The sequence below is a fragment of the Stomoxys calcitrans genome, chromosome 4, assembly GCF_963082655.1.
Source record: "Stomoxys calcitrans chromosome 4, idStoCalc2.1, whole genome shotgun sequence".
In the NCBI taxonomy this organism is placed as follows: domain Eukaryota; kingdom Metazoa; phylum Arthropoda; class Insecta; order Diptera; family Muscidae; genus Stomoxys; species Stomoxys calcitrans.
The window spans coordinates 11,746,077-11,760,609 of NC_081555.1; the positions used below are offsets into that span (position 1 = coordinate 11,746,077).

At 39.3% G+C, this 14,533-nt stretch overlaps 1 protein-coding gene across 1 annotated transcript; it reads right to left on the minus strand.

Moving 5' to 3' along the window:
• Window positions 1–12,403: 12,403 nt before the first annotated feature.
• Window positions 12,404–13,998, minus strand: LOC106087443 (oocyte zinc finger protein XlCOF28). Its single transcript, XM_013252485.2, has one exon. It carries the CDS (start codon window positions 13,874–13,876, stop codon window positions 12,404–12,406), a length of 1,473 nt encoding a protein of 490 aa, XP_013107939.2. The 5' UTR covers window positions 13,877–13,998.
• Window positions 13,999–14,533: the final 535 nt, after the last annotated feature.

The following is a 14,533-nucleotide window of genomic DNA, read 5'->3' on the forward strand; positions in this document are numbered from 1 at the left end:
TTGTACGCAGAATTGCAGTTCCGCGAAACGTGACCCCACCGTTGACACCTATGGCACTGAATTTCCGAGTCCTTCTTCTTCGGCCTCTCCCATGTAATAATTTGGTTTTGTAGCCCTTTGATATTAGCAATATCAGAGAGTGCTTTTCCTGGCAGTAATGAAACTAAGAAAAGACCAGTGTTAGTATTTCTTTGTGTTCTAAACCTCGACACACTTGCCACCGTATCTGGGACAATTTCATCTAATTCAGCCTTTATCTCTTCAATTCCAGTGTCTGCAATGAGACCTCTCAGTACAAATGATGGTTGTTTAAGTTCTTTCGGTGTAAATGAATATGATTGAACTCCCTTTTCACGCAATATCGCCATCATTGAGGAGTGGACGGAAGAATCAGCAAAAAAAATCTTACTTTTATTTTTATTGATATTCTTTACCTTAAAAGAAAATGTCGGAATTGTTTTCCTTAAGGAGTCGACGAGAGTTTTAATATTTACATTAAAAAGGAAGATAGGTGGACACCATTTTGGCTTTTGTCCGCTGTTGTTGTCATTGTTGTTATTATTGCCCTTATCGGCTTGGGCGGGTTGAGTTGCAGTAGTAGAGGCGGCAGAAAAATCAACTTGGGTAAGAACCCCAAGAATGCCAAATGGGTTATCATCAGTTTGTTTATGTTTCTTAAGCCTCTCACTAAGATCCGGAATGTCTACATCATTTAAACCCAGGGCGGATTCATGACGGTGTCTTTTGTTGTTGTTTATTTGTGCACTCTCTTTATTGTTGGATTCGGCCATCAAATTTCTCTGGGAAGTTGATGCTTCTACCTCAGCGACATCGAAGTCCATGTCAGGTGGACTGAAGCCAGGCATCTTTATGCAAAAATTGCAGCTTAGATGCCTGTTTCAAAGTCAAAATTATAAGAATTCTATGAATTGCAATTATTTCTTTTTTTTCCGCGATAAAAAAAAACACTTCTAGTTGAGCTCAGTGTTGCCAGCCTTCCCCCCGATATCCTTATCAAACGTCGATCAGCTTGATGGCAAAATGCTGGATTGCACCATATGATTTGTGGTTGTTGTACAAATGAGACCAGCTTTAATTGTTTCGCCATGGTGTCTGCTATGGCTCTTAACTATAAAGGCCAAAAACAGAATGAACGCGTTTAACTTTGTTTTTGAGTGTCGCGTTGCAAAAATGCAACTCTATACACAAATCCCACAAAAGCAAAAGTTAAAAATATTAAAACTTTGACGCTTAAAAGTGAGCGTCATTCAGTGCTGCCACATATAGTGTTTTTAGTCGTCAAAGTTAAACATTTTTTAACTTTTGCGTAGGGATTTTTTGGCATTTGTTTGCTTTTTCAACGCTACGCTCTTCAAGGCGGTCATTCTGTTGTGGCCTTAAAGAACACACACAACCATGGCGAAATAATTAAAGGTAGTCTCATTTGTACAACAACCACAGATCATATGGTGCAATCCGCCATCTTGTCATCAAGTTGATCGACGTTTTGCCAAGCCACACAAAGAAATTTGTGTATGTACATGAGCAGAAAATCTGCGACAAAGAAGATAACAACAAAGAGATTGCAAACAAAAATCTGACATCTTAATACCGTCAAACCTGACCAGCTGTTAACAGATGTTCGCGTGAGACTTTTTTAAATCCGCCTTGACACACAACCTAACGTTATGAAATCTCGTTGACAGTGTACAGCTGTTTGCGCTGTACACTTCCTGTTTAAATTTGTCTTGGTAAAAGCTATCCAAAATCAAAATAATCTTGAACGCACATAGATAGCTATGAAAGAAAAGAAAAAAACGCGGCGTACGTCGATGGTTGTCTTGTAGAGGGAACAACTGCAAACTTTGTTGGGTCAATTATGGATTGCAAACCAACTTCAGGTAAGTTGCCAATGGCCAAAATTTGTCCTAGACATTTTCATTCCTGTTTCATATTTTTTTTCCAATTTACTCAGTAGCTAAATTTTCAAAACACTGATATTGAATGAAATTGAGAAAACCCCCGTTTACACTGCTCATTAAATCCTGATTAAAGTCTCTTGTCAGCTGATTTTATATAGGGAAAACAGTTGATCGAGCCATTAAATGCGGATTTAAAGAGCAGTGTAAACGGGGTTAAAGATTTCCAAATTTGTATCAATCGCCCATGTTCTTACTTTCGACCATTTTCATTTCCGCATCGTTTTTGAAATCCGCACATTTTGTTTTCCCATGTTTTGTGATTCGAGGGGAAGTCCACTTTCGATGCAAAATCAAAAAACAGCTGATTTTGCTGTGTTTAGTGAAATTTGTAAACAAAACAAGAAGCAAACATACGTTTATTTGTTTTAAGCCGGCATACAAATTTGTTAGTTTATCAAATAATTTTTGTAAAATATGCCTGCAGGCATGTTTTTGGCTTTGTTAGCTTCTAGAAAAGAAGCATTTTATTTGGAACGTGTTAAACGTCGTAAGTTAAGGGATGCTTTTGATCCTACCGATATCCCAGATAGTTGGTGAGTTCTTGTCCACTTTAACATGTGTCATCTAAATAATACATATCATCCCATAGCTTCATTGCTCTGTATAGACTAAACAGGGAAGCATTTTCAGATGTTTTGAGAGAAGTTGGTCCATATATAAAAAAAGGAAGCATTCCAGTTAAGCTTCAATTGGCGGCTACCCTAAGACATCTTGCAGTGGGCAGTTTTCAGGGAGTCATTGCAAACGACTTGAACATCGGTATTGCACGTACAACAATGTGCAAACTTTAATAAAGAAAATTTTTTTTACTTTTGGAAGCATAAATTGGAAAAAAACATATGCAGTTTTTATTTTATAAAGCTTTCCTAAGGAGAAAAGTTCTTTTTAATGGAAAGAAAAGCGGAATAGATATCAATCCGCCAGGGTGTATGCAGTCGGAATGAAACCTCATTTTTTTTTTTTGAATCGTTTTGCAGAACAACACAAAATAGACGGCCCTGTTCTACAATTCGATTTTGGTCGAATGTGATTCGATTTCTATTTTGTGTTGTTCTGCAAAACGATTCCACAAAAAAAAATGAGGTTTCATTCCGACTGCATACACCCTGGCGGATTGATATCTATTCCGCTTTTCTTTCCATTAAAAAGAACTTTTCTCCTTAGGAAAGCTTTATAAAATAAAAACTGCATATGTTTTTTTCCAATTTATGCTTCCAAAAGTAAAAAAAATTTTCTTTATTAACTGCAAATTATTAAATAAAAAATGTTGTTTTCATGTTGCATTTCATTTTCGGACATTTCGAGATTTATCCATTTTGGACATAATTTGTCTTCAAGCACTTTTATAACTTGCCACAATAGTTTGCACATTGTTGTACGTGCAATACCGATGTTCAAGTCGTTTGCAATGACTCCCTGAAAACTGCCCACTGCAAGATGTCTTAGGGTAGCCGCCAATTGAAGCTTAACTGGAATGCTTCCTTTTTTTATATATGGACCAACTTCTCTCAAAACATCTGAAAATGCTTCCCTGTTTAGTCTATACAGAGCAATGAAGCTATGGGATGATATGTATTATTTAGATGACACATGTTAAAGTGGACAAGAACTCACCAACTATCTGGGATATCGGTAGGATCAAAAGCATCCCTTAACTTACGACGTTTAACACGTTCCAAATAAAATGCTTCTTTTCTAGAAGCTAACAAAGCCAAAAACATGCCTGCAGGCATATTTTACAAAAATTATTTGATAAACTAACAAATTTGTATGCCGGCTTAAAACAAATAAACGTATGTTTGCTTCTTGTTTTGTTTACAAATTTCACTAAACACAGCAAAATCAGCTGTTTTTTGATTTTGCATCGAAAGTGGACTTCCCCTCGAATCACAGAACATGGGAAAACAAAATGTGCGGATTTCAAAAACGATGCGGAAATGAAAATGGTCGAAAGTAAGAACATGGGCGAGAAATCGAATCACATTCGACCAAAATCGAATTGTAGAACAGGGCCGAATATCTATTTCATGGTTTTATCTCCTGGCAATGCAACTACAGTTGCGCGACAATCCATAATAGAGCATTTAAATTAATTTAGGAAAAATTAAGCTCATAGCAACTGATATTTGACTTGATGATTTGTCGAAGGATACCGCTGATAACGGAATGGAATTACAGAAACTGCAGTCCGGTTAACCTTACGATTTGATCGTAAATAATAAAGTCAGCCACAGTTGCCAATTAATAACCAATTGATGCCTCAAATTAACCTTTAAGAGATACCAGCGGCCTTCATTTTTATCATTTTTGATTGAAATTGGTATGAAAAATTCATATAAGCCCAAAAAAAGTTCATATAACCACACCCAGGTTCAGTGGGATCTGTAAACAGTCAAAGTGCAAGATCTGATTTGACTTCCCTGGAGGTCTGAATTTTTTACTCTTTTTGGATGAAAATTGGTATGAACAGTAAGTCCTCCTATACCCATACAAAATAAGGTCCGGATTCATTAAAAATTATAGCCCCTATATAACCCTGGCACTCTGAATTAATTACTTGAACCTCCAGGGGTTTCAATCACTTCATTGCATTTCTAACACCTCAAAATATCGATCTTCAAATTTTATGACGATTCAGCAATGTCTGTTCATCAAAATTCTTCATTTAGATATTAGAAATAGGCCAAATCGGTTTATATTTTTGCCTTAATTTGTAATTTATCAAGTTAACATTTCTAAGAAAAATATAAGATAAGTGCCTCGACTTCAACCTATATTCCGTTGTGATTTCTTTCACCCCCTAGTTTTTGAAGTTTTTTTTTTATTTATCAAAAATCCTAAATAATCGAAGAAAATTCAAAATTGAACTGTAGGTGGTTCAATAAAATATGGAAATAAAATTTTTTTCTAACATTTTTTAATTTTGGTTTTAAATACCAAGTTCATCAGGTCTACCTACACCCATACCTCATCGATTTCCTTGAGAAATTCCTCGCTGTGATGTTTATATTTGAATTTTCGAATTCTCTCCAACTCAGTTATCCACAATTTGGCACTCTGTCGGTCTAAGGAAATTTTTCGTAATTCCTCGCCGTGACATTGACTAAAATGCCATAGAAATTGGTCCAAGTTCGTAAATTCTGGTCGGTTATCCTCTGTATCCCCTTGGCTGCATAATTTGCACACATAAATGGGTTGATCGTGACAATTCCACGAATAATCAGCATATTCCAATAAAATAGCATCACTATTATTGGCATCTTCTAGGCATTGAACATTACTGAGAGCTTCGTTCATGCCGCGCTCCATATTTCTGCTTAGGCACGGATGCATACGTCCCTTTATGTATAGATCGAATTTATTTAACTCTGATATGATGTCATAACCGATTACATCGTGTTCGTTAATAAAGTCCAGCAGAATATTTGTAAAAACATGTTCGACATTACTCATAATGTCAACGAATATACGAATGTTTTTTCTTTAGTTGTTATTTTTTTTTGTGTTAGCTGTAATCAGGGGTGGTGTTTTTGTTGGATAGCTCTTGTTAACGTTTGTTTTGTGTGTTTAAAATCTTCTCTTCGCAACCGATGCTTTTCGCACTCTACCATAACACAAACTAATTTTTTAAAATTCTGTTGGGCCACTATTGTTTTCTTTATTTTGGCAATAGAAATGTTGTGATAAGATAAAATATTGGCCGATCAGTTAAAATTTTGTATATTAGTCTATTATCTCTTAGTGATAAGAAATATTTCGATCGCTAGCTCTTATCAAAGTAGTAGGAAAGAGTAGAATGTGTTCTATTGCCTTATTTGAATGTTACAAATACTATTTTTTGACAGACAGAGAGCATATAAGAGTATAAATGTTTAGGATAGGGTGGTCCAAATAGGAAGAGATTGCGAAAGAAGTCTAATGAAGTATATAATCGGGTGTGTTCTGCGGTTTCACTTTATCCCTCAAACTTTACCCATTGCAACCCCTGATCTCCTGAGTGATGTATCCTGGCAAGCCGTCATCTCTTTGGGGTCAGACCAACTCCCCATAATTCTCACCATCGACCGACTACCCGACTTCATAACCTCTGAGCGCCGGACGTTTATCAATCAGAAGAAGACCGATTGGGCTGGCTTCAGAGAGTATACGAATCGCCGTCTCAGTGAACTGCAACCACTCTCGGATGTGCTAGTTGCCGAGAGAAAATTCCGAGACTCGAACTCGCTTTATACCAGCCATTCTAATACCGGCCCAATTTTCCGGCGCAGGCAGTGGTACTCGCAGACGAGCGTGATGGGATTCGTTGTATGGACGCCACTAACCCCAGAATCAGCGAGCTTAATCTGGAAATAAACAGGGTAGTCAACGATCATAAGCGGTATTTGTGACTGGAACACTTGGAGCAATGTAACTTAGGCACTGGTTTGGTTTAGGCAAGCTGTAGTCTAGAGTTAAGTCACTCTCGAACCCCGGTAGACGGGATGACAGGACCTCAGTCACTTTTGGCAAAGTAACCGTGACTGATCCGAAAAGATGCGACAGGTTGTTCAACCGTCAATTTATTGTGCATCCCGAGAGTGACAGGGCAAGGAGGAGAGCCATTCGCCGTATCCGTGGTCTCCGAGCCGATGGACAGTCATCACAATTTACGGTGGGCGAAGTTACGAATGTAATCCGTGGCGTCAAATCATCCAAGGCGTTGGGCCCCGACGGAATCTCTATATTGATGTTGAAAGATTTGGATTTACCTGGAGTTGAGTACCTTACTACTGACCTCAACCTGTCTTTTAACACTCTTATAACTCCCGATGTCTGAAAAATGGGAGTTTGGGGGAGTCGTACAGACCGATCTCCCTTCTCTTAGCAGTAGCAAAGACGCTTGAGGCATCACTCTTCCCGAGCCTCGCAGGAGAATTTCCATTCGCCGAGCATCAACATGGATTTCGAAGACTGCATAGCACAACAACAGCTTTGCATACCATCACCGCACACATTTGCCGTGGATTCAATCAGCCCAGGCCATGTGATAGGACGGTCCTCGTGGCACTGGACCTATCGAAGGCATTCGACATGGTCAGCCATGCCAAAATATTTGAGGACATCGTCAAGACGTCTCTCCAGCCAGTCCTGAAACGCTGAGTCGCGAATTATCTGTGTGGTCGCCAGTCATTTGTGGAATTTAGGGATAAGAAGTCGAAGCACCGTAGAGCGAAAAAAGGAGTTCCCCAAGGTGGGGTGATATCTCCGGCACTGTTTAACCTCTACCTATCCTCCATTCCACCCCCTGCAGACGGCATAGAGATCGTATCATATGCGGACGATTGTACGATGATGGCATCAGGTCCTCCACCCATTGTTGACATCTGCGATAGGTGGATGTAGACGTTCATCAACGAACTTTCCCTTATATTTCGCTGCAACATTGCTCTTACACATTCTTTCCACATGCCACAGCAATTTGCGATAAAGTCAAAAGTAGAAACAAGGTCCCCAAGTCACTTGCTGGCAGTACTTGGGGTGTAGACAAAGAAGCCTTGTTGACCACGTACAAAGAAATTGGCCGGTCTTTGGTAAGTTATGCAGCGCCAGTATGGTCTCGTCAGCTTTGTGACACGCAGTGGAATAATATATAATAATATTCAGATCTGTCAGAATGCCGCCCTCCGAATTGCGACGGGCTGTCTCCTCAGTTGTCATGAGAACCTCCTCCATCAGGTGACAAAGATCCTACCAGTGCGAAGACATACTACATGCTGTCTAAGCAATACCTTTTGGGCTGTTATCGCAGATACCATCCAAATCATCATCTTGTGGATAGATATCTACCGCCCAGGAGGCCACCGTAGCGCAGAGGTTAGCACGTCCGCCTATGGCGCTGAATGCCTGGGTTCGAATCCTGGCGAGACCATTAGAAAAAATTTTCAACGGTTCAAGTTTAAGCTCAATGATAAGGAACCTTCTTTTTATAGCCAAGTCCGAACGGCGTGCCGCAGTGCGACATCTCTTTGAAGAGAAGTTTTACATCGCATAGTACCTCACAAATGTTGCCAGGATTAAGGGGGAAAACCACAGCTGAAAAATTTTCTGATGGTCTCGCCAGGATTCGAACCCAGGCGTTCAGCGTCATAGGCGGACATGCTAACCTCTGCGCTACGGTGCTTGATACCATCCACTTTATCTTACTCCCATTTACTGCCAGACGGACTTTAGTTGATTCTCTTGCGATACTCTCAAAGGCTGCAGTGGCTTCTTCCGATCTATAATATCGATGTCACCGGTGTGTGTCTTGCCGATTTACACCTGCAGCTCGTTATATATTACAATAATTCTTTATATTAAGCATTGAAACATTTTTCAGCGGTGGTCATCCCTTACTCAGTTGTGAGAATATTTGTTTTGTAGGGCTTCTTGGCAAAAAGGTGTGGTTGTTCGGATTATTTTACACATGGGTAGCTCCTTAACCTAAATCTCCTTGATGTGAGCGAAGTTCCCTTCTTTCAAAGTTGATAGAATGTTCGCTTAAAAATGTACAATTTGCAAACAAAATTTTACTATACAAAATTTTATTCGTTCTTTAATTTGGCATTAATCATATTTTTTATAACGTTAACATTGTTCTCTTATGTGCATTAAAAAAAGCAAAAGTATGAACAATTATATAAAAGAAACATACTACATTATTTTTCTCAAACTTGACCATTTTCAAAACTAGTTGTTGGTTGACTATACAAAAATGTGTATACGCTGCATAGGAATACGTATTAAAATAATTTTAAGTTTAAAGTTAAACAGAGGTAATATTTTATAAAAAAAAGTTCAATAATATTTTCATAGTAGCATTTCCCCTTCATCACTTTATTGTAAAACAGAAAAATTAAAGGCTAGTATGTATCTTAAAAAAATTTCATTCATTACTATCTATAGTAATTTCATAGACTAATTCCTCATCACCGGCTACATCATCCTCAGCATCCAGTATTTCAATTTTATGACTTTGAATTTGGTTGTTCAAAATAAATTGTCCCGATTGCTGATGATGTGGTATTAGTTGCTTAAAATCGCTACTACTTAGGATTTGTACTGTTTGCTGTGGATCATCCACATCGTCTTCATCGTCCTCTTCGAACGGATGTATATATTGATCGGTAGATTCTTCTTCATCTTCCTGTCTAATTATTTCCATTCGCGATTCCATCTGGTGTTCCTGCTGTTCCTGTTGTTCATTAACTTCTTCTCTTTCTTCGTTTTGGGCTTGTAGTAAAGCATCTTCCTCCATTTTACGCCTCGTATTGTTGCGGCATTGAATGGAACGTTTGTGGGCATCAAAATAATTTATATCTGTAAATTCTTCATTGCAAATGTGGCATTCGAACTGTGTTTGATGCAAATGCATTTGTTTGCGATGCCTGGCCATTTTGTGGGCATCGCGACATTGCATACCACAAAAGGGGCACACTATCATTCTTCTCTTGCCCATGTGGACAGCTCGCACATGTTCCTGCAAACTAAAGTTTTTGTAATATGACTTAGGACAATGATCACATTTGAAGCGTCTTTTCTTCTCGTGAGTCGCCTCACGATGTCTCTTAAGTTGGGTATTTTGGGCGAACGTCTTGCCGCAGACTTCGCATATGTGGTCCTTCTCCTGGTGCCGCCTTTGATTGTGCACGCGCAGATCTTGTTTGGTAGAAAAATACAACTTACATATTTCGCACACATAGGGCCTTATACCCATATGGCGTCTAGCATGGCCCGCAAGATATTTACAATCCTTATAGGTTTCATCGCAATACATACATTGATAACGATTGGTACCAGGAACCAGATGGGATTTTAAGTGCTTGGCAATTTTTGGCCGGGGCATTATTTCAGGGCATATACCGCATTCCACGGGAAGTTTTTCATCAGTTTGCACATTGGAAATGGAAAACTCAACAATAGGAGTACCATCGGGGTCATAATCTACTATAGAGGCAACGAGTTCATCAAATAGCAAATAACGTCTATGCGAACCTGTAGGTTGTTGCTTTTCCTTGTCTTCTTCTTGCTGCTGTTCATCATCGTCCTCAATTTCACCCTTTATAATTTCCTGCTTAGATTTTACAACAATATTATCAGGTATTATGGCCTCCTCTTCTTCCTCCTCATCTTCTACTTCCTGTTCCAGCCGTTCATATTCAAAGTCCTGAATATCATCGTAACCATTGGTATCGTCAATAAGTTGTTGTTGGTGCTGTTCATTTCCTTCGTTTTCATGCCTCTCAGCCTTGGGTGCCAAAATTTCTTGTTGTGATGACGATGAGGACTCCAATAGTTCCGATTTTATGTCCAAGAGGTGTGCGTTGTGATGGGATGTTATCTGTTCATCCTCGTCGTCGTGTTCCTCAGCAATAACATAGTCCGACGATAGGAACTCTTCATTTCCCCCTCCATCATAATCAATTTCAATGCAATCCCGCGTCAATTCGAATTCAATAAAATCGTCCATATCCTCGGCTGTGTCGCACATGCCTTTTGTTTGCAAAAATTTCCCAAATTACCTTCAATATTAATAAATTATATTGTTCTTCTATGCGCGTTTTTCATAGAGATGACGATATGTAGCGATAACCGATTACTAACCTGTAGTCGTTGGTAATCTTTTATCGTTTCGATGACAACTTTGGTAGAATTAAATAGGTAAAGTCACTACTGGCCCAACAGCAACAACGAAATGTACGACACAACCCTGTGGCGCTATTTCCCACTAGGCTGTTAAATTTCTATACACTGTCAAATTGGCTTTCTCGTTTTTATTTGCATTTTGATGTGCAGTAGGGTAATGATTAACCATCCAGATCGCTTGCGAATGTTCAGAACCGCTAAATCAAACAAATTCTCAAAGAAATGAGAATCTGATTGTCAGTGCGGTACACAAATACAGCAGATGTTCCATAGTCTCTTCTTCCTCACATTTTCTGCAAAAGTCGTTACTGGAAACCTTCAGTCTGTCAGCATGTTTTGGAATCAGATAGTTACCTGTTATGGCAGACACAATGACTGAGCCATTTGTTCTAGCCAGTGATGGCAATGCGGAAGATCTCCTCAAGTCAAGATTTGGCCACAATTGCCACGCATTAGCATACGCTTTTTATATCTTTTTCTTCCAGAGACATTAATATACTGTTAAAGGCCGTTTTCCGGTGCCGCACAGCCTTTCACTGAGACACTCCATTCGAAACCGCTGATTGTCCGCTGCAGCAAGGAAACGGCACGGGCAAGAGATAGCCACTAAAGAATTGTTTTTACCACACTGATAACTTCTTTATATAGCCGAGTCTGAATGACATGGCATTGGATCCCTCTTCGTAAAGAAGTTTTATATGGCTGAAGGCCTTCGATAGAATAACACATCTGGTTTGCAGTTGGTTGCTGTTGTTATTAGAGAGAATACTTCGCGTAGCAAATTTCGGTTAAATTAACAAACATCAAGTGTTGTTGTAGCCACACATCCATGTGGAGGTGGTGATCCTCATCAAGCTCCTGTAGGTGAGTAAGCTCGTTCTGGTCCAAAGGATCGATCGCCGCGGGAACAGGGTGGCCATTGGTTATTTAAAGGCGCCAATAACCCGCCGTCATCATAGGCACTCAGTATTTGTGCAAGAGTCGGGCCGCCCAACCTCTCACTGAGACTCTCCGCTCGATACCGCTAATTGTCCGCGAATGCCGTTGCAGCTACTCCGTATGGAGCATTCCACCATGCACAAACTGTGGACCGCAACTAAGCTTCTCGTGATAGCAATGAACGCCACACAGATCGGACCTCAATGTTCCGGCCTGTGTGGTGCTCACAGCTATCCCTTGCGGGGAACAAACATTAAGTCATTTAGGTTTGCATTTAGGGCTATATTTCTTTGAGCCTTTCTGGGCGGAGTTTGTTGTGGTTGTAACGAGGTCATAATAGTGCTTCAGATGCCAAAATTAAGACTTCTAAATACTTGAAATGGTCCTACATCAATAGGAAGTATCTTTGAAGTAATCAAGTGGATATATTTGTACTTTCAGCCTTTATCGTGAACCCGGTTAGAATGGCAAGACAATATCTTGCACCAAAATGTATTGAAATCAATATATAGACATTATTTTTTTTACGGGTCTAATTAATTTTAATATTCTTCGTTTGAGGTATTAGTTTCGTTTTTTTGTAAATAAAATAAATATTTCGTAAATAATAATTTAGATACTCAGGGAAGGGGCTTAGCTTCACTATTCCTTGCATTGTCTATTTATTCATTACGAATATTTCTTAAAATGGCTCATTAAGTTTAATGGTTTAGTCTTATAGTTATCTTTGATAATATTTTACATTTTAATAAAAAATTAGTAAACTTGCTAAATTTTACATTTCTAATTTGGTTGTTTGTTAATTATTTGCTCGTCATCTAGGCATTATCCATAGCTGCAATTTCATACAGCAGTTGTTGCTCGGCCTTTACTTTTTCGCGTTCATCCACCTCGAGGGCACCATCGTGATCCAGATCTTCCTCATTGACTATTTCATTGTGCATATCATGGGTCATCTCCTCTACCACGACTTCCTGTTGTTCCAGTTGTTCTTGTTTAAAATGCGCCATGGATTCCTCATCTTGTTGATACAACTGTTGGCTATCATCATCGTATGTAAAATGGCTTCCCGATTGTAACTGCAGCTGTTCTTGCTGGTTGTGGTCTTGTTGTGCTTGCTGTTGTTGTAACACCTCTTGATCGTCCAGTTGGTCCGATGATCTTTGCTGATATAAATTGCGAGCCAATTTTTTACGGCACTGCAACGAACGTCTATGGGCATCGAAGAAATCAATGTGATTAAATTCTAGACCACATATGCGACATTCAAATTTGGACTGATTCAAATGCATTTCCTTACGATGCTGGGCCAGTTTATGCGTATCCTTGAAACGCAAATCGCAAAAAGGACAATCCAAAAGTCTGCGATCACCAAAGTGCACATTACGTATATGTTCGTTCATGGCATATTTACGCAGGAACTTTTTGCCACAATGCTCGCATTCATAGTTACGTTGCTGTTCATGTACCAACATTCGATGGTGCCTCAGAGAAGTGTTTTGGGCAAAGGTTTTGCCACAATGCTCACATATATGCTCTTTGGCCAGGTGCCGTCTTTGCTCGTGTACCTTCAAGTCTTGTTTGGTGCAATAATACATTTTACAAGGCATACACACATAGGGACGGATGCCCATATGCCTGCGGGAGTGACCAGCAGCATAGGCACGGGTGACAAAATCATCTTCGCAGTAAATACACTTGTAACGCTTAGTGCCCGGCTTAAGATGAGTCTTCAGATGAGCATCCAGTTTAGACTTGTGCATGATATCGGGACAGACACCACATTCAACAGGCAATTTTTCGGCTTCCTTGTCATCAGCCACCATGGAAAATTCGACAATAGGTGCTCCATCCTCCTCATCATAATCAACAATTTCGGCACATATTCCATCGAAAAGCATAAACTTTTTTGGCACTTTTGGAACATCTAAACGCTTTCGTTTCTTTTCCAATTCTGACCAAGATAGCTGAGGCTGTTGCAATGCAGATTGTGACTCTTCGACGGCATCTTGTTGCTGAAAAACTAATTCGCCCTCATCAACAATGTCATGGACTTCTTCGACAAACATCATTTGTCCATCCTCACTAATAATATGATCTCCATTTTCCTCCACTTCTGAGGGATGATGGTGAGGATTAGCCACAATCTCTTGACCCTCCTCGCCGTCTAAGACAATAATTTGAGATGTTCCATCATCACAATGTTCAAGTTCTTCGCCTTCGGCTAGCACAACATAGCCCGCTGTGTCAATAATGTATTCCTCCTCAACGATGGATTCCGTTTCGCTCATTTTTGTTGGATTTTCAAAAAAACACCGATGATTTTTCTGGTTGAGTCCGTGGCTGTAAAAATTACCAAATTACCAACGCTGCCAGTGGAATCAAGTAAAACCAGCTGTGACAACGAATACCGATTACGATTACAAACGATATCAGTTATTCAAACGGAAAAAAGTAAGTACTTGCTTTTTTTAAACTGACTATTAAAAACGCTTTTTTATAAAAATCTTAGGTTGAATTAACAATTTTTATTGTATTTGTTATTAAAAGTTATGTTTTTTTCGATTTGCAATGGCATCAGGTAGCTGTATTTGGCTTTCATATCAAATAATCGAAATCAGTATGCATATTGCTGACTTTCTACACGTAAACGTAACAACGTAACGCATTGATGGTCCGTACAGCAAACAGAATTAATAACGCATTAATATATTCACTTGCGTTCATTCAAAAACAAATTCAAATACAATCACTCAAAAAAAATCGTTAATCCACCATTCTATGATGGTGGTTACAACAGGATCGGTCTATATAGCTGCCATATAGACCGATCCGCCGATTTACGCCCATAAAAGCCACATTTATTATCCGATTTTGCTGAAATTTGGGACAGTGAGTTGTGTTAGACCCTTCGACATGTTTCTTCAATTTGGCCCAGTTCGATCCAG